Source organism: Thermobia domestica, chromosome 13 (genome assembly GCF_964235325.1).
Source record: "Thermobia domestica chromosome 13, izTheDome1.hap1.1, whole genome shotgun sequence".
Classification (NCBI taxonomy): domain Eukaryota; kingdom Metazoa; phylum Arthropoda; class Insecta; order Zygentoma; family Lepismatidae; genus Thermobia; species Thermobia domestica.
The window spans coordinates 8,694,096-8,714,523 of NC_137466.1; the positions used below are offsets into that span (position 1 = coordinate 8,694,096).

Consider the following 20,428-nt stretch of genomic DNA (forward strand, 5'->3'; position numbering starts at 1 on the left):
GTAAAATATTCGAAATTTTCCACTTAGATGGGAACAGGGATGACGATAGCGATTTATTAAATATGGTTAGCAGTGGATATTTTAGAATTTCAGCGCATCTTTTTATTACATATGGAGGTACATCGTCCGGGCCAGGGGAGCTTCTAGGCTTGAGATTTTTAATTGCATTTTCTAGTTCGGTCAGATGTATGGGGTGAAAATTTAGGTTGTCAATTATTTCAGAAGTTTCACGATTTGAAGTGTTTTGTATGTCGTAAGTAGGTGATGAGTTGCTGACGATTTTTTGAAAGTGCTGTTTAAAAGCATTTGCAATTTCTAAGTTATCTTTTAAAATATTGTTTTCAAATCGAAGAGTATTATGATCTGATTTTCTAGTTTTGTTTTTTACATACGACCAGAAAGCTTTTGGATTTTCTAGTATATTTTGTTCACAGTCGTGTACATAGTTTTTATAAGCTTCGTTGATTTCTCTATTTAGGCAAGCTCTAATACTACAAAATTTTTCGTGATGATATTCTGAAAAAACTCCTCCACGTTTCCATTTTTTATGGTGGTATTTCTTACTTTTCACAAGTTTAATTATATTTCTAGTGAACCATATGGGATAGTTACGAGAATATCTTTTTGATGGAACACATTTATCAAAGATTGAGTATAAAATGTTATAGAATTCTTCTACCGCTAGGTCAACATTAGCACAATCATTTACCAGTTTCCAGTCAGCGCGCGAAAATTCATTATACAAGTCAAAAAAGTTTGCTTTGGAAAAATTATAACGCGGTTTTATTTCAGAAGTTGAAGATTTGGGCTGTTGTGCCTGTCTAAATTCTATTAAGAGGGAAGGATGGTGAGAGTCTTCTGGAACTAAGGGGGGCTGTTCGTGAGAAACAGTGGCATTAGAGATATTGGTAAGCACTAAGTCTAGTGTCTTGCCGTAGAAGTTGATTATGTTATTAATACTATTCAAGTTGAGGTAGCACATAATATTATAGAGGTCATTGTAGGTACCAGTAGCAGTGTCAAATTCAAAACTTGAGCCTTGTATTTCCGGTAAGTTCCAGTCACCTATTAAGAGAAGGTTGTCGTTTGGGTTTACAATAGCACATAGAAAATCGATAAATGATAAATACACTGAAGCTTTAGTGGCAGGGGGAAAATATACTAAGCACAGGGTTAATGACATGTAATTATTAATAGCGATCTTAGTTATGACAGAGTCCACACCTAATTCTGGGGAAGGAATTTCGTATGTACGGAAGTTCTTTTCTACAGCTAGAAGTACACCGCCGCCAGATTTTTTGCCAGACATAATTAAATTACGGTCAGATCTAAATATTAAATATCTTTCGTCTACAATTTCCGAATCAGTGTGGGTGTTTGTAAGCCACGTCTCGCTTAGTGCTATAATATGATAATTATTACTTAGTATGTTATTATATATGTTGTTGAGTTTTGTGCGAAGGCCACGAGTGTTTTGATAATAGACACTTATGCACTTGTGTTTACGATGCACTGAAGAGTCACTTATAATAAATGATGTTTCTATACTTACACTTTCTTGGTCTTCTACCGGAGCCTTGTCACAGTTATTTCATTGTTTCCGTACGAGATATTCCGTACGGGAAGGGGGAGGAGTTTTGAGAGGGGGATAGTCCTTTTGTTCATAGAGTTCTTGTGTACTCGCTTGACGGGTGGATGACCTTAGAGCTGAAGGGGGTGGAAATGCGTTTTCGCTCTCTGCCGTTGCATTCGAGATGGAGGTTGAACATTTCTTTTCCTCTTTTTGTCCATTATTTAGGTCTGCCTTCGGGGGTTGAGGGTTCTGGTGGTGTTTCTCTTCTTTCTCTGGGGACCGCTGCCTCTCGCGTGTTTGGTTCAAGGTCGTACAGACTATAACGCTTGGCATCAATGTAGAGATAGCGATATTGGAGATAGGCAAAGCTACCGTTCCTTCTTGCCTTAATCATATGCTGATTTAGTTTTTTGCGTTCCTCGCGAACTCTGTAAGAGAAGTCTTGTTCAATATATATATTTGTGCCTCGAAGTTTGTTCCTGTTTCTTAGGACAGTCTCCTTCTTTTTGTCCGAGAAGAATTTGCAGACAATTGGGCGCGCATTGCCATTTCTCTTCCTTCCGGTACGGTGCACACGTTGTAAGTCATCATCACTTAATGAGATTTTTAATCGATCGTTTATTGTGTCCCTGACTTTTTTCTCAGTTTCCTCCCAAGTTTCACCATCTTTTTCCGGAATGCCAAAAAGTACTAAGTTCTGTCGTCGCGATCGACCCTCAAGATCATCAAGTTTATCTTCTAGGTACCTTGCGTGATCTTGAAGATATCTTAGTTCTCGGTTCACAAGTTCGAGATCACTTTCAACACTACTCACTCTGTTCACTAGTGAGTTCATTGTAGCACTAATTTGCTTCACTTCTTTCACCAGTACCTCATTAGAGGTGACGAGGTTGTTCAAGATTTCTTTTATCTCGGCAATTTCACTTTTTCCACTTTTTTGTGATTGCGGGGGGCCGGGGTGGGGTTCGACCCCTCCTATGATTAATAGTACGAGAATCACTAAACCGTAAGATAAGAACGCCCGTGATACTTTCATTTTCGGAAAGTTTAAGATCGGAAGTTTTCTCGCGGCACTACAAAACAGGCCAATTCTAGCTCTCCACTGCTCGGTTGAGATTCCCATCGCGCAGGTCACTGAACTTACGGGCTTCACAAAAACACGTCCGCGCTCGACAACTGACAACTGACTGTTAACCTTTACTAAATTCTAGTAAGAATTGGTTTGAAAGTTTTCCAAAATTGAAAGAAAGCAATGTGCATTAATATTTTATGTCTTATTAAATATGCACTGGACATTATATTAGTAATGTGACACTTTGAACAAAATTAACAATGAAAGAAAAATAGTTGGTCCTAATGATCTTTCTCAGACGCAATTTTTTCCAAGGTGTTTGTGAAATTTAAATCTTCATTACGAACGTTATCAATCATTTCAAATATGTACAAACTTTTTGACTTTTGACCATATCGTTTAATGATGTAATTGAAATACATATGACGTTAAAACACAAGTAGTATATATTTGTAACGAATTCCTTTGCTCAATATGAACTTCCATGAAACATTTATATCTTAAAGGAAACAACTGTCGAGTATGGTTTAGAGCAATTGGAATTAAAAAATGTGATTCAGCCTTCTTCATAAAGCACGTTCGCTCGAGAAGTACTCGCTCATTAGAGTGGAAAAATTGCCACACATAACCCTGATATGATACGCATTAATTCACAGGTTATGGTAATAGTGCTTGAAACAAGGAGCTACATTCAAATCATTTCGATTATAACTAGTAAAGTAAGAAAATATGAATATTCTTTATTGAAAGTAACGTAGGAATTAACTCAAATGCTGTCGTATTTGACAAAGTCAATGTTTGCGGCGCGTAATTAGAATAAATCAAAGGGAATAACATCTGGTGTGAGATTCCTGGTTAGATCCTAGCTCGCACCAAATGGGCTTTGTGATGGATAAACTCAATGTGTTTGGATTTCCAGTTCCTTCCTTTCTTCATTCCATCATTTAGTTCATTATCACATTCTTCTTAAGTCTCAGGGTATAATGGTAGAGCATTAAAAAAGAAAAGGAAATAAAATGAAATACCGCAATTAGTGTTACAAAATAAATACGTACTTCAACAATAAAGTGTCTTACTATATGCAATTTAACAATTCTTTCACGTCTTAATCTTTCTTTACGTATTCAATGTGTAATCTACTATTTTCTTTGTTAAAGACTGAAAACCTGTTGATTCACAGGAAATTTTCGATTTGTACAAAATTGACAATATGTGCTTAATCTAAAGGCCACAAGAAATAATAAATATATATTAGCGGGACTGTCTCCCCTTGAATCTTTCGTAGCGCTATCCCTGTCATAATAAGCATTCATCACTGTTCATTTGTGCGTATAACAATCCTTTTAATTGCACAGCGAGACGTAAATAGATTTTCTTTTATTTCTACGCTTTATAGCGTACATTTCATTATTAATTAATAGTGCTTCTCATGATGATTAAAGTAAATAAATATAAAATCAATTAAAGTAATTAATGAAGACCGGGTAAAAAATTATCAGTAGACGAGCCTCATACAAATGCATAAACAAGATCTGAAAAAATCAAACAATATTCAAATGTGTTTTAGTAGGCTCAAGTTAAAGAAAATTGTAAGTTTTACTGAAATGATGCAATTAATTAATCTTGGAAACTAACCTTTCGCCTTCTCCAGTTCAAGTTCTCGCACTCTCTCTTTCAATGTCCGTGCTGCAACAGAATAAAAAATAAATAAAACAAATCAGTTTATATTTCAAGCTATGCAATTTTTTTTTAAGAAAAAAAGGCAGATTATTTCCTCTCGTTAGATGACCATATTTTCAAAAACATTCTTAGGGAGCTTTATATTTTGGCTTAGAATAAAAATTTCAATTGGCCAAAGACAAATCACGTTTCTTTGTTGTATAATAGTTTGAGATAAGAATACAGGAGTTTTTAAAAAGATTGGATGGCCAGGATTTTTTAGAACAAGACTGTACATGTTACGAACCATTCTCAATTAGGTACAACAAACACTTAAACTAATTTTAAGAGCAATAAAAATCCAAATCAGTGTAATATGTTCTGACGAGATGTCGATCATTTAGCATAGTCACACTTTGTATCTCTGAGGGAGAAATTGAGCATTCGGAAGAAGTAACGAACTATCTTACTACATAATTCTAACCAGACTGCTCCAACATTTTGTTTGGGAGAATTAGAACATTCAATCATTCAACGTAAATTAAAGAGCTGTGGTTTAGAAATTTTGGCTGACTACTCTTGTTTCTATTCATTTATTTTAATTTAATACTGTCACATCTTCTGGTCACAGTGTATATCAATTTCAAAATGTTTAATTCTCGGAATCAGAAAACTACACACTATAATATTTGTAAGATGTTTCTAAATTTTCAACTGCGATCATAAATTTTGCATAATTTACTTTGGAAACTTTTATTCTAGCATGTACATTAAATAATAATATTATTTGAATGTTTATGAAATTTTCCGAGATGAAATAAATAGTAACAAAATCATACACTACACAATGGGTACACGACTGTAGAAAGTAGTAATCACTGCAAAACATGTGAATGATTGTACAATCAGCGACAAAACTTCTTCGCATTTGGTAAAATTTATTTTGGGAATAACGGTATGACTGCAACGTTCAGAAAATTACATTTTTTTTTAATTTACTGAAAACTTCTCAAATTGTGCTTCCATTCTGAAGTTACTTACGATACTAATTTCATCAAACGGAAAGAAGTATTGTCGCTGACTTACAAACATCCCAGAAATCTCTCGTGGGAATGGCCGATAGGTAAATGAGTAAACAATAACAAGCTACTGTGGAATCAAATAAAAATACAAAATTATTATTGACAGAAATTGAAAAAGATTAAATATTTCCGTAAGAAAATTTCTATAAATTAGTCTATTTCTAATTAAATGTTGCATTAAGAGTAGAAAGAAAAAGACGAAGAAAAAGAAAACACTTTGTCAAAGTATATTAAAAATGAAAATAGAGAAAGTTGAACATAGCTTCAGAATGAACCAAGAGGAAAGAAAAACTATTTAGAAGTCTGCTGGCTGAAGTGCGATATCAAAAAATAACAAAGAACTGACCTAAGTTGGAAGCACTGTGGTAATACTATTTTTAATTTCAAATTAAATAAGTTATACTAAAACATAAATAATTTACATATTTAACTAACCTTGCATAATTTGAGCCTGAAGATCTCTCATCATATTTTCCATGTCTGCGACTAAGAAAGAAAGTAAAATTAATATCTTTAGACAACTGCTTTTCCTAAATCAGATATCTATACTTGTTAATAATGGTTACTGTGTAATGTGGGCTATGCTCACTACGGTACGTGCAACCAGCTAAAATTCAAATGAATGATTGAAAGTTAAAAGACGAGAAAAAAAGACAATTGCAATCTAGGAGGACGGGGAGGAGAGTGAGAAAGAACAACGGATGAAATTTCAAAAGTAGGGCTGCATTTCTTTACCAAAAAGGCGGGAGGCTACTGCATTAAAACTATTTTCCATTGAAACAGCTTCTAACTGATACTGTTTATTAAGCCTTTAGCAGAGAGAATACATAGCTGTCCTTGATGTAATCTATTTGTCTGTAAAGTTCTATATTTATTCCGTTTACCAAACATTGTTAGGATCATCAAGTCTAGTAGGCTCAGGTGAGTAGGTCATGTAGCCAGGATGGAAGAAACTATGAACGCTTTCGAAGTTTTAACTGACTGGAAATCCAACCGGAAAACGAAGGCGCAGATGGGAGAAAAATAATATGAATTTCGCAGAAATAGGATAGAAACTGGATTCAGTTGGCTAAGCACAGAAGTTAATGGAGAGGTTTTGTGAACGCGGCATGAATTTCCGGGTTCCATAGGCCATAGAATTAGTGAGTTACTTAGTTATGATTAATAATAATCAACAATGGGAGAGAAATGGAAGAAATTCGACTAGGGTCTACATTTAAAGATACTATCCTAGCATTACCTGATAGAACTGAAAAGAATCATGGAATGCAGAAACACTAACCACTAATCTATGCCAGCTTTGTAACTCCGAAGCGCAGAAAATTTGGAAAGGGCAATATTCCATTTATATTAATACGATCGTAGAAATAAATTGTTCAGAAACTAGTAGAGGGAAGACCAGAGCTACGTTAAACGCAGTGACTAATCTAAACCGGCAGATAATTTCTTTTAAAGAAGTATACGAACAGAATGGGAACCGCAATGGTTCAGTAGCAGAGCTGTCATCTCTGACGTGTGCGTCTCTGGATCGATGCCATCTCACGCCAGGTGTTTAATGGTAGAAGAACATAGTGTACATGTGTTTTCTTGGGGTTCTCACGTTTTCTCCCACTTTCATCGCAGTTTCCCTTAGCATCGTTGCATAATCGTAGGACGTTAAAGTAAACCAGCAAATGACAATATTTTCACTTTTCTCGATTGGAAATTGTTGTACTTCCTTGTGATCGTTTATTTTTGGATGATGCTCTTTCTATATTTCATTAGAGTGTTAATACTACGTAGGTATATTTGGTGAAAACTATTTGAGAGATCATAACATATTAGCAAGAAGTACTCCTATTGGTTTTACAAAAAGAACAATTGAAATAATAAAATGAAAGGTGTTACTTCGTAAAAGAATGAAATGTTCAGATTATGATAGTTGTTGCTTAACTCAGAAAGAATTCTAAGGAAATGATAAATGCATACTGTAAACATATTGCTGATATTATTCTTTCTCACTTCAACATAGGTTGGTAGGCAACAGGAACATTTTACAACTTTTCTCTCTCTTGGAAGACCTGTTTTATACTTTGATAAAGTCTCTCCTAAGTAACTGCAACTAGATATTCTATCCTTGGTCTTCCTCTTCCTGATTTTCCTTCTGCCTTTCCCTCTATCAGCACGGTGATCGAATCGGAGTGCCGAATAAGATGCCCAAGCATGCTATTTTTTTCCTATTATCTTCATGATCTGTCTTCCTTCCTTCCTTGCTGATATTAGTATAAAATATCACGTCACTTCTTGAATATAATTTCTACTGAAGTATATGAACAAAAATATGATAATTGTAATATGAAATTCACAAATGATATTTTAATAACTGATACTAATACTACTAACAAATTTTAAGTTTGTTTATGGTTAGGGTGTTGGTACATATGTAGTATTTAACGATTATAATTGGCAATTTCATAATACCTTATCCCTAGATAGTATTTGTTACACAGATTAAGACTGCAATTTAAAAAAAAAAAAAAAAAAAAAAAAAAAAAAAAAAAAAAGACGAGCAAGTGGGTCCCTGTTCTCAATATTCAATTTAGTAATTACGTAAAAAATTTCGAACATTATGCAAATTAACATAAGTTACCCCGTATTTAAATTAACCGTATAAAGAATGTCCAAAGTTCAAACCGGTAGCAATACTTTGTATACTTGCAAGAGTCCTTGAACAAATTTTTATATAATCGTCATCTTGAATCATATCTAAAAAGAGTTATGTAGCTGAAAATCAGTATAGATTTTTCCCATAGAAGTTGGAATAACAAATCTTGTGCATTATGTAAAGAATGTATATTCTGCATTATATGCACGTTCGTACATTTCTGTTGCTTGTCTAAAGCTTTTGACACGGTCAATCATAAAATTTTGCTAAGATGGATGACTTTGGATTTTCTGTCCAATTCTTGGAGCTCATTAATATATATTTAAGAAATCGCAAATACTCAGCAGCTGAAAAATTATACCAATACATTGTGTAAATGGAGTTTAAATAATTTTACTTCAATATCAGAGAAGTGTTCTTACATGGTCGTAGCTAAAAGCAAAATTTAGAATACTCCGACGTATTCTAGAAATAAAGAGTCAATAGATTGCGTGTAGTCTATCAAATACCTAGGAGTTATTATAGACGGCAAATTGACATCCGATGGTCATATACATATAGAGTTGTAAGTATTCAGGGTTTATAATAAGGAATTCACTGAATTTCATTCAATCCAAATTTAGTCATCCATGGTACAATATGCTGCATCATCATTTGATTAGTGAGCAGAAGCTTGGATAATGTTTTCGTACTGCTCGACCCTGGTTAGTCTATTTTATTTTCCTGATTTTTTTTATTCCTCTTGTTTCTAATAGTGACCAAGGCTGTAGAGCAGAGCCGAAAGCTTGGAAGTCCAACTTGTTTTCAGGAATTACAATTATCTGTAAGTAAAATAATTGTAAGAATTCCTGAACATGTTGATATAATGCCTATACTTAAAATTACTTTAGCCAATGTAAAGATTATACATACACTTTGTAATATTTTGGGAGTGACATTCTTGGAGCCACCTGCCATGAAAAATTACAGGACAGCAATTTTTGTTGTAGCGGATGAGGCCGCCAAATCCAAATCCTTCCTAGAACATAAGTTATGTGTGTGTATGGTTATGTGGTCGAACCTTCTTAAAAAATGGAAGCCTCAAGAAGTAAGTATACCCGTGCATGATATAAGCATTGGGTCATACAGCAAAAATGTATGCACCGGATATGCAAACGGCGTAGCTCAGTAATTACCCTACAACACAGGTAATTCCGTACTCCATCTTACCGTTTGCGCTGCGGAAAGAAGTTTTGTGGACTCCATACTTGATATTGAAATATTTGTTACACATATACTTTTCTTGCATTTATTTGTGAAGGTTGTGTTTTAAAACTAGTATTGTCAAGAAATGAGAACGCTATGAAGTTCTCTGGTTAGCTTTTCTTGATAAAGATAAGAAAAGAGTAGTAAACTACATGAATTATTTCAAGCCAGTGTACAGTACTGATTCTGAAATGAAGACATATTCTTAAGTTTTCCTTTAAATTAACCAATATTACTCAATATTAACCAATTAAATAAACCAAATTTCGTTTAATTTTTGATAATTCACAGATGACCAAATATTTAGTCGAGATTTATATATATATATATATATATATATATATATATATATATATATCTTGATTATTTGATAATCTTAACACTTGACTACGCTGAACAAGGTTTGGTCATCTCTTACGAGTTCGGAGATGAAAATTGGAAAATTATATGAAATATTAGTAGCTTTAATCTTTTTTAAATGAACTAAAATTCACTACTCTCTTAATCAAAGTAAGTTGTACTTAAGAGCTGATAGCTCAAAATAGTAAAACTTGAAAACCAAGAAACATGAGAAAAATTCCTCCGTCATAGATCACTTCAACTCTAAATTCTAAGGTAATAATTGGTTAAAATTACGTTCGGAGCGACTAAGCTTCAACTAAAGATTAAAACTTTGCTAGATCTTTGTTTGGGCGTTTGGTCAAAGGAAGAAGGGTCGACCAAAAGTCACTTGTTGAACAAAGGTTATTAAAAAGTGAAAAGCATAATTAATTTGTCGCAGTGAATAAGTTGAAGTTCATGATGAGTCCGATTAATTATTCACGGGAAGAACTATACCAAGTTCTTATCTGAATCGGCTTATATGAATTAAATTAGAACAAAAGAACAAAATTTTGAATCAAGGAAGTTACTGAGAATAATCCAGAACTAAGAAACTTTATGCAACTCGAAGTGGTAACAGTTTCACTGTTCGTGAATTATTGAAGTAAAACGAACATTATTTTTTTTATTATTATTTTTACTAAAAAGTGCCATACGGAATAATGAAAATGACAAAATAAACACATATTTGCATTATTTTGATAAAATACGATCACAGCCTAACTTCCACTATGACTGTGGCTAAGTTGATAAGATAACAGTTATCAGATTTTACATGAAAATAAATTCCAAATTATTTCGAACATTTTCTGTAGGAAGAAAAAAACTACAATTTAACTTTCATACTTCTGTAATATTTTCTATAAGTAGAAGCTTTGCTTTGTATGTACTTAAACACAAACAAACTATTTGCTGAGCAAAATAATATATTCACATAAAAAACTACATACGTGTTAGAGTTTCGCCAACTAACATTTTGGCTTCATCAGACACTGAGATACAGGAGAAATATACATAATCTCATATACAAACAAGATCCGAGACATTTTGCTTCTGATTGGCTCCTGGCAGCAGCCATACTCCTTCAAATATTCTGATTTGAAAATTTCTATACAGAGGCTTTCTATCTGTTGCCAATAACACACACATCTTAGCCAAACTAATCTAAACTAACGGTTAATTAACATAAATAATTAAATACAATTTTATATATATGAACTGTAAAGATCCTTAGCTCGAAAACTACGGGATCTACTGTAGTCGGTCAAGACTTCACTTAAGAACTAATATGTGCGCTACCCACAAATGTATGTTTCAGAATCCTAAAGTACTCACAAATCATTTATATATATATATATATATATATATATATATATATATATATATATATATATATATATAAAGGGAGTTCGGCTACGGACATATAATTTGAAGTACTCTCCAACTACCTCTATAAAAATTGTTGTGGAAGTACCATAGGATTTTGAAACACGTATTTTTGAATATGACACATACAGGGTATTAGTTTCTAAGTGAAGTCTTGACCCGACTACGATAGGTCCCATAGTTTTGGAGCTATGGACATTTCATTTTTTCATATTTTCGGCAGCCTATAACTCCGAAAGGAAGCATTTGTGTACCCAGGTTGGTCTATACTTTTTGTCTTATCTTGGTATCAGGAATCACCTCCCAAACGTTGTCGGTATTGTTTTGAAACACCTTGTATATTATAGATAGATAGATAGATAGATAGATAGATAGATAGATAGATAGATAGATAGATAGATAGATAGATAGATAGATAGATAGATAGATAGATAGATAACATAATAATGCATGCACTTAAATATGCACATATATACACATATACAGGGTGGTCGGGAAGCGGGTGTACCCCCCTTCCTCTTGAGATACAACAGTATAGTGTTAGTTATGGTAGAATGTCTGTACACGGTTACCATGAAGTCTTAAGCGTCTTAAGTCATAAACATCGGTATGATCACCATCCATGTTGTAATATACCTGAATTCTGCGCAAAGTACTCGCAGATGTTTTGCGGAGATACTCCGGAGTCACGAGAGTGAAGGAGTGTTCTACAGCTGCTTGCAATTCCCGCGTTGTGTGATATCGAGTGTTTCTTACTTGTTGCTTTATGAAATCCCAGAGAGCATTGTCTGGTGTCGTCAGATCGGGACTTCTTGGAGGGCAGGGAAAAGGAGCTGGTGAAGATGAACTTAGGTAATTTCGTCACCGGAAATTTCGCCACCGGAATTTTCGTCACCGGTAATTTCGTCACCAAAATATTAGCATGTAGGTTATTTCGTCACCGGAAGTTTTGACATAGTAATTTCGAAACCTGTAATTTTGTTACCAAAATATTTGAATGTAGGAAATTTTGTCATGGTCATTTTTCCACCTTTGTTGAACTAAGTAGAGACAAAGTAAACGACAAAAACAGATAATCTTATCTTAAACTTAGAAAACAATTCAGTTGGTGTTCGACTCTGGAAAATCGAAGTTTCGGATACTCGACGCAAGAACAAACAATAATAAAAGAACATAATGTCAGCTTCAGCAAATGTTAAAAGCACAGGCAAAATGGGCCGCTAATGGATTTATATATCACTATTTACAAATATTAAGTTTTCAAAATTTCAGAACAGAAAATAGAAAAAAATATAACTTGTTATAATGCAATAAGTATTTTACATGTTCATTTTCTACTATTCATAACATGATAGGAAACAACAAGCAAAATTTTTTTCAAACATTTAGTTCCAGTGTTATACGTTGTGCACAAAGACTGGAGCCGTTTCTACAAAATCTGAAACACTCTTCTAGTTTTCTTTTTTGGTGGTTGACCCACAGCATCCTGAGGTAGCGCAGTTGAAACCGTTGCGTCAACTTGTTGAATTAAGTACTATCAAAATAATCCAGAAGTTCCAGCTCTTTCTCCGAAGCCTCTGGAATTCCTGATGCACATCTTCTACGGGAAGAAATGCCAATCCATTCATTTTCTCGCATAATAGACGAAAATTTTCATTGCTCTTGTACCGTTCTGTGAATCCAATCTCTTGGACCTTTCTCCACGTTTAGTGAGTCAGGTGAAAAAAAGCAATGCTGTACACGAGTTGAGTTTCCGAAAGTAGCCTTTAAAGTCTGCATTTCCTCTATCTGGAAATCCATAACCATAGTTACAGGGTCCGGGTATTCACTAAATTCACTGCACTGATGCACCACCGCAGCACAAAACAGTTCTTCATATGAATGTTGTGTCTCGCTCTGCATTAGGGCATACACCTAGTAAAGGAAGTCTCACTTCAAATAACATATAGGGCCTACGTTTTTTTTTTCGTTTTTTTTTTCTTTCTTTTCTTAGGAGCCATTGAAAAGTAGTCCGTCCACCATCTATGTTTCACTTCTCAAAATCTCCATAAGGCTATATTTAAAGGAAATTGTTAGAAATATTTACAGTGTATGTTTTTTTTCTTCCTTTATATAAATTTGTTTTCTTTACATATATATCCAATAACAATTTGCCAATGTTTAATCAGAGTTGAAATATAACATTCTTCTTTCAATAGCTCCTAAAAAAGATCACTTTTCACATGACTCAGTTAACGTGGATGAAGGTCCAAGAGTTTGGGCTCAGAGAACGGTACAAGAACGATGCAAATTTCCATCTAGTTTGCGGGAAAATGAACGGATTGGCATATCTTCCCATATTTGTTTGCAATTTTCTGTTCTGAAATTTTGATATTGGCGAAGCTTAATATTTGTAAATAGTGATACACCCAATAGTTCCCCACGTTGCCTTTGCTTTTAACATTTGCTGAAGCTGGCACTATTTTCTTGTACTGGTGCTTGCTCCTGCGTCGAGTACCCGAAACTTAAATTTTGCAGAGTTCAACACCAACCGCATTGTTTTCCAAGTTCGATTAAAATAACGTAAGTTGTTTAGGTCATTTACTCTGCCTCTACTTAGTTCAAGAATGATGAAAAAAAACCATGACAAAATTTCCTATTTGATAATATTTCTGACAGAATCACTAAAAACTTTTATCTCAAATACGATATACAAAATGTGACTATTTATTTAATAATAATAATAATAATAATAATAATAATAATAATAATAATAATAATAATCATAATAATAATAATAATCATAATAATAATAATAATAATCATAATAATAATAATAATCATAATAATAATAATCATAATCATAATAATAATCATAATAATAATAATAATCATAATAATCATAATAATAATCATAATAATCATAATAATAATCATAATAATAATCATAATAATAATAATAATAATAATAATAATAATAATAATAATAATAATATTATTATTATTATTATTAATAATATTATATATTTCGATTTGCTTCAGTTGAAGATTAAAGAAAGCAATTTCAAAAACTTTTTCGATTTATTCATTGTACTTGTATTATGTTCTAAAAGACACTGGTGATGAAATCTTTGAGTTTTTTTTACGTCCCACGTTTATGCCGGTTAGGCTAAAGGAGACGGTGATAATGAGAGATGAGTGAAATGGTGGAATGAAGAAAGTGGGAGGAAACGGGAGTACCCCGAGAAAACCCACGAGCACGGTGTTTGTCCACCACAAAGTTTACTTGGCGGGGGCTGGGATCGAACCCTGGACCCCAAGCACCAGAGGTGAACGCTCTACCACTGAGCCACCGTGCCCCTCACTGGTGATGAAATTATGACAAAATTTTCGGTGACGAAATTACCTATATGGTAATATTTTCGTGACAAAATTGCCGGTGACGAAATTACCGTGACGAACTTTCCGGTGACGAAATTACCGCCGCCCGGTGAAGATGCACAACCTTTTCCAATCTAGCGGCCAGGAAACGTCTGATTCGGATAATTGCGCACGTGAATCGAGAAGTGCACTGGTGTACCATCCTGCTGTATCACAACAGTATCTTTGATACAATTTTCTTCCAGTTGAGGCACCAACCACCAAGAGCGCCGATTTCTCTGTAAATTTGGGGGAGGCTCACTCAGACGCAGAAGGTATATATATACGTATATGAGGATGTTAAGAAATTGCATTCAAATTATGCCAAATATTGTATATTCATAAATACACTAGGGGACCAACATGAGATTTGGGGGGTCAGGCTCCCCGGCCCCCCCAGGATCGCCGCCCTTTCCAACCACTCATTAAGCATCTCCAGGTAAGAATGTCAATTAACATTGTCTTCGAAGAAATACATCAATTAGGGGTACGCCCACTTCCAGACCACGCTGTACAAACACACACACACACACACACACACATTATATATATATATAGAGAGAGGATGGGCAATAAGTCCCTTACCACCCCTTGTAAAATCCGTGTTCGTGGCAAATAGTGAACAACAACCATATAGTAACATAGTAGGCCGAGGGGGAAGTCGGATTGTGATGGTGACCAAGATGGCGGCCATCTTGAATTCACGTCAAGATTTTTAAATGGAAACATGGTCATGCGGCACATCATTTTAGGCTAGAATTTAAAGGCAAACGCAATGGTGAAATCGGTTTGTCGATATCTTAATGTGTTCAAAAGTTACAGGCATTTCAAATTGCTAATTTTACCGTACTGTTTCTGTTGTTGCAGGTGAATAATTATGCCGCTAACGACAGCAGAAAGGAAGGAGTTGATCAGGGCATGGGGAGGAGGGACTGCAAAGGCTGTAGCAGCTGAACTCAATGTCAGGCACAGACATCCTGTGTCCCATGTTAGTGTCGCCCAACTCTTCCAGAAGTTCATGGATACTGGTTCCATAGTAGATAAACCCAGTGTGGAAGACCCACGACCGAAACAGATGAAGCCACATCAGTAGCAGTGCTGGCATCATTTGCTACATCACCACACCGCAGTACCCATCGTCTGTCCATGGAATGTGGTGTCAGCCATACATCCATCAGACGTATCTTCCAGAAAAGCAAATGGCATCCGTACAAATTGCAACTTCAACATCATCTATCTGAAGATGACCCTGATCGTCGTGTGTAATTTTGAGGCTGGGTCGTTGCACAGTTGCAAAAGGATCCCACATTCCACACACAAATTTTATTTTCAGATGAGGCCAATTTTTATGTCACTGGGGAAGTGAATAAACAAAACTGTCGCCATTGGTCCCCGACAAATCCTCAGTGAGTTGACCCTTGCAAAATGGTAGATACAGGCAAATTAATGATGTGGTGTGGTCTATGGGGCACCAAAGTAATTGGTCCATTCATCATTCCTGGTACCCTCACTGCTGAACGGTATTTGGATATATTACGGGATGTCATCCTCCCTTCCATATTGTCCGAGGACGACACATTTCCACTTTTTTTCTAGCAGGATGGTGCCCCTCCGCATTACGGATTACAGGTCCGTATCTATCTGGATGAATAATTTTCTGGACGTTGGATTGGGCGCCGTGGTCCCATTGAATGGCCAGCACGATCACCAGATCTGACACCCTTGGATTTTTATCTGTGGGGTCATCTGAAAGCAAAGGTATACGCCGAAAAGATCCGGGATTTTGATCACCTGGAAGAACGCATATTTGCAGCCTTTACCGATATTTCACCAGAAACTCTTTTGAGGATCATGGACAATTGGGTTGAACGACTTACCTTGTGCATAACTCGGGATGGGGGCCATGTAGAGCATGTGCTCCGCCATGCGTGACAGGTAAAATTAGCAATTTGCAATGCCTGTAACTTTTGAACACATTAAGATATCGACAAACAGATTTCACCATTGTTTGTGTTTAAATTCTAGTCTAAAATGATGTGCCGCATAACCCATGTTCCCATTTAAAAATCTTGACATGAATTCAAGATGGCCGCCATCTTGGTCACCAGTTAGTACAGTTGTTGTTCACTATTTTCTAAGAACACGGATTTTACAAGAGATAGTAGGGGACTTACGGCCCACCCTGCACATTACATATATATATATGTATATATATATATATATAGCGAGAGAGAGAGAGAGATGTGTTTGTATATGTGCACATTTAAGTGTATGCGTTATCATATGTTTATCTGTTATATATTTATGTGTATGTATATATATTTAAATAATTATGCATTTAATTATCTATGTTAATTGTTAGTTTAGAATAGTTCGGTTAAGATCGTCAGTTTTGTGTGTGTTATTGACAACAGATAGAAAGCCTCCGTATAGAAATTTTCAAATCAGAATACTTGAAGGGGCAAAGAGCCAATCAGAATCAAGATGTCTCAGCTCTTGTTTCTATATAAGATTGTTCATTTCTCAAGATAGTGTCTGATTAAGCCAAAGTGTTAGTTAGCGAAACTGTCACACACATGTAGTTTTGAAATGTGAATACATTGTTTTGCCAGCAAATAGTTAGTTTGTGTTTAATTCATACTTCTATTTAGAAGAACATGTTTCAAACCTCTGAGTCACACTAAAATTACAATTAGACGAGAGATGGAATAAAATTAACTATAATAATAATAATAATAATAATAATAATAATAATAATAATAATAATAATAATAATAATAAAGTGCCATGAGACTTTTTGGTGAACACATGTGTCGCAAATAGTCTGAATTCGGCCATCATCGACATCCATCATTTTGGGCAGTGGTTAAGGAATGCCGCTATTTCACTTATTTGCAATGAACGAACATTTTCTAAATTAGTTCCTAAGTAGTATACCACAAATCACGCAAAAATAATTTATGTTCGCCAATACATTCCCCAATACATTCATACATATATATATATTATATATATATATATATATATATATATATATATATATATATATATATATATATATATATATATATATATATATATATATATATATATCAGTCTGATGTAAACACTTTAAATGTTATCCTACCTTTTTCTGTGTTAAAATTAAAACTGAGTTAAAAATGAGAGTTCAGGTCCTAGGAGTGATTGTCGAGAGTCTTACCTCTTGAAAAGTAAATTTCTGTGCAGGGAATCGTGGCTTCATCTAGAGTTGTAACATCCAGAAAAAGCGGAAACATGATTACCTGTTGGAAGTACAGCAAGCACGAACATACATAGGTTTTCTATATGCTAGCGTGAAACTACTTGAACCATACATAGGAAAATTTGCTACAGTATGATACAGGAAATAGCAGCAGGAAATAGGTGATCAGAAGAACAAAAATAGCATTTTTATACAGAGACAATAACTTACACTGAAAGCATTGCAGACTCATGATGTCCCCCTACCCCGACATTGAAAGAAGAATTGAAATAGTCTTTTTCTTTTTTTTTTTTTTAAAGGATGTCTGATCACCACAGACAGCGATGCATGCTGGAACCATTAGCATTGCTCTACGAATCTCTCAAATAGTTACATCGATTGTTACATTAATAAGTGCTGCTAGTGTTAACGTCTAGCAACTTTAACTGACATCTGAAAAGTATCGATGTGACTTGGATAGAGATGCAAGGGCTCAAAAAACGGCTTTTTTGGAAAAAAAAAACTATTTCTTCTGCTTTGCTTTTTTGCTTGAGAAATTTTGGGCTTTTTTTAAAATTCTGCTTTAAATTGATAAAGCAGAGTGTTTCGCTTCTCTATAACACAAAAAGCCATTTAATTAGTGGTTGATGCCGATAATAATACAAAACCTCGAAAATAAACCATGAATTTCGAAAAGGTATTTCAAACAATTTTTCTTCAACATATTTACGTTATGAATTCATAAGGATTAAACAATGTATATAATAAGAACTTTTTAAACCTCCTATATATAAAAGTAAGCAGGGTTGGCAAGAACCATGGTTGTGTTTGAAAATGTCAAAAACCCGTTTTTGGGGGGGAAGTTTAAACCAGTTTTTTTTTTTTTTTGGTTTAAACCAGTTTTTTTTTATTTAGATATTTTGCTTTATGTATTTATATTACATATTCACAGAAATAAGTTTGTTTCGCCTTGGTGTTATTATGCAACAACGGAGTTATGCTCGAAGAGGTCCCATAAGCTTAAAGAAGTCCGGTCAGTAAATTTCTTAAATTGAGAAACTCTCGCCCTAGTCATCGGGAAAATCCCGTCATTACTTTAAATGTAAAACAATAACGGGAAAATCCTGTTATTGCTTTGCATGTAAAATTTAAAGATCAACGTATCATAATCAGTACGCTAAATTGAGGTGTTAAATTACAAATTTAGTATATAGATATCATTGAAAGTCCAATCCAAACTAATGTTGGAAGCTACGAAGGAAATCGATAAATTTTGCCAATTTCTATCAATATATTTAAGCAACCTTGGCTTTATAAAACAGTAGGCATTCAGGCATGCAGAAATATACAATTTGGTTTCGTTTCGTATGTTTAGGCTTAACATCCTTACGTAATACCGAGGTTATCAAGAAGACTTTCGCTTAAAGTGACATCCGAACCGCTACTTGGTTTACGCATGAAAGAAAGGTTGTGGTTCGACCGAGAATTGAACATGGGACACCTTGATTAAAAGGTGAAAAGGAAATAAAACTAATGCAGATGGTTTGATATGTGGAAACGTCACCATGAAGTTCACATGATTTGCATTTTTCGTTCTTTTTATTTTTATTTTTTTTCTTTGTTTAAACCAGTTATTTAAAAAAAAACAGCTGGTGTAAACCAGCCAACCGTAAAAGTAAACATTTCTTTTTTAAAAAAATATACAAATAACTAGCAAAATTGTATGTAGTATTTTTACTTCAAAATATTCCATACCTTCTTTTTGAAAGAAAATAAAATTAAAACATAAGAGAAATACTTAGATTTATATGATACACTTAAAGGCTGCACATCTAGAGCTTTTTGTTCCGTATATTCTTGAAATTCTACAGTAAAGTTTTATAGAACCACCATCACGGTTTACCCAATCCTCAAGTTTTCTGAATTTTTAACAAGAGGGATTCAACATATCATTACGAAACTCCCCCCTTCCAAAAAAAAAAAAAAAAGTACTGAATATATTTAAGCTAAATACAACTGCACAACAAACATGACTGAGTGGTTAACTTTTGCGCTTCTATCGGGAACTTCGGGATTCAACCCAGCATTCGACCATTCTGACAAAGCTTTTCTTCATTCCATCTGTGAATGTAGAAATAGTGCTTGTACTGTGAGTTGGCCGACTTCCTTTCTTATTGTTTTTAAATCGTTATTATTACTAACTACCAGCAGTGACGGTTTTGCGAAGGTTAGGGGGCGGTCTTTCGGACTTAAGCCTGTTCTTCAAAGCTAAGGAATGTCTAAAACAAACGAAATATCTATTAGTTATGCCTTTACTCAAACTTTAAGCTGCCGTCAAATAAAAATTACGAATGTTTACAAAAACTAAACATTAGTAAGAAAAACTCCTCTCAAAATACTTTTCTAAATCCGCCACTGATTCTCAGTATAAAATGATCTTCAAGGTTGTATCCGAAAGATTATTGCTAAATATATATAAACGAAACGAAATATGCCTGTACTCATAAACTTCAAGCACCTCCCAAATAAAATTAGGACATTTTAGAAAACGAAACAATCAAAAGAAACCCCTCTCAAAATACTTTTCTAAATCCGCTACTGATTATTTGTATAAATTGGTATTCAAGGTTGTATCCGGAAAATTATTGCTAAATCATTGCACAGCTACAGTATAACAGAAACGTGAAATACGGTTTGACGGATATATTAAAAAACGTACGCTTTGATGGATATATAGAAAAACGTAAGTTTAACTTTTGCGCTA

General features: G+C 34.3%; 1 protein-coding gene across 1 annotated transcript in view; it reads right to left on the bottom strand.

Moving 5' to 3' along the window:
* LOC145669112 (uncharacterized) overlaps nt 1-20,428 on the bottom strand; it is a 166,687-nt gene that overhangs the window by 75,652 nt on the left and 70,607 nt on the right. Inside the window, exons 6-7 of the mRNA XM_081737453.1 lie at nt 5,822-5,872; nt 4,281-4,331 (exon numbers count right to left, since the gene is read on the bottom strand). Coding sequence (XP_081593579.1) covers nt 4,281-4,331; nt 5,822-5,872 — 102 coding nt within the window. The remainder of the gene's footprint in view (nt 1-4,280; nt 4,332-5,821; nt 5,873-20,428) is intronic.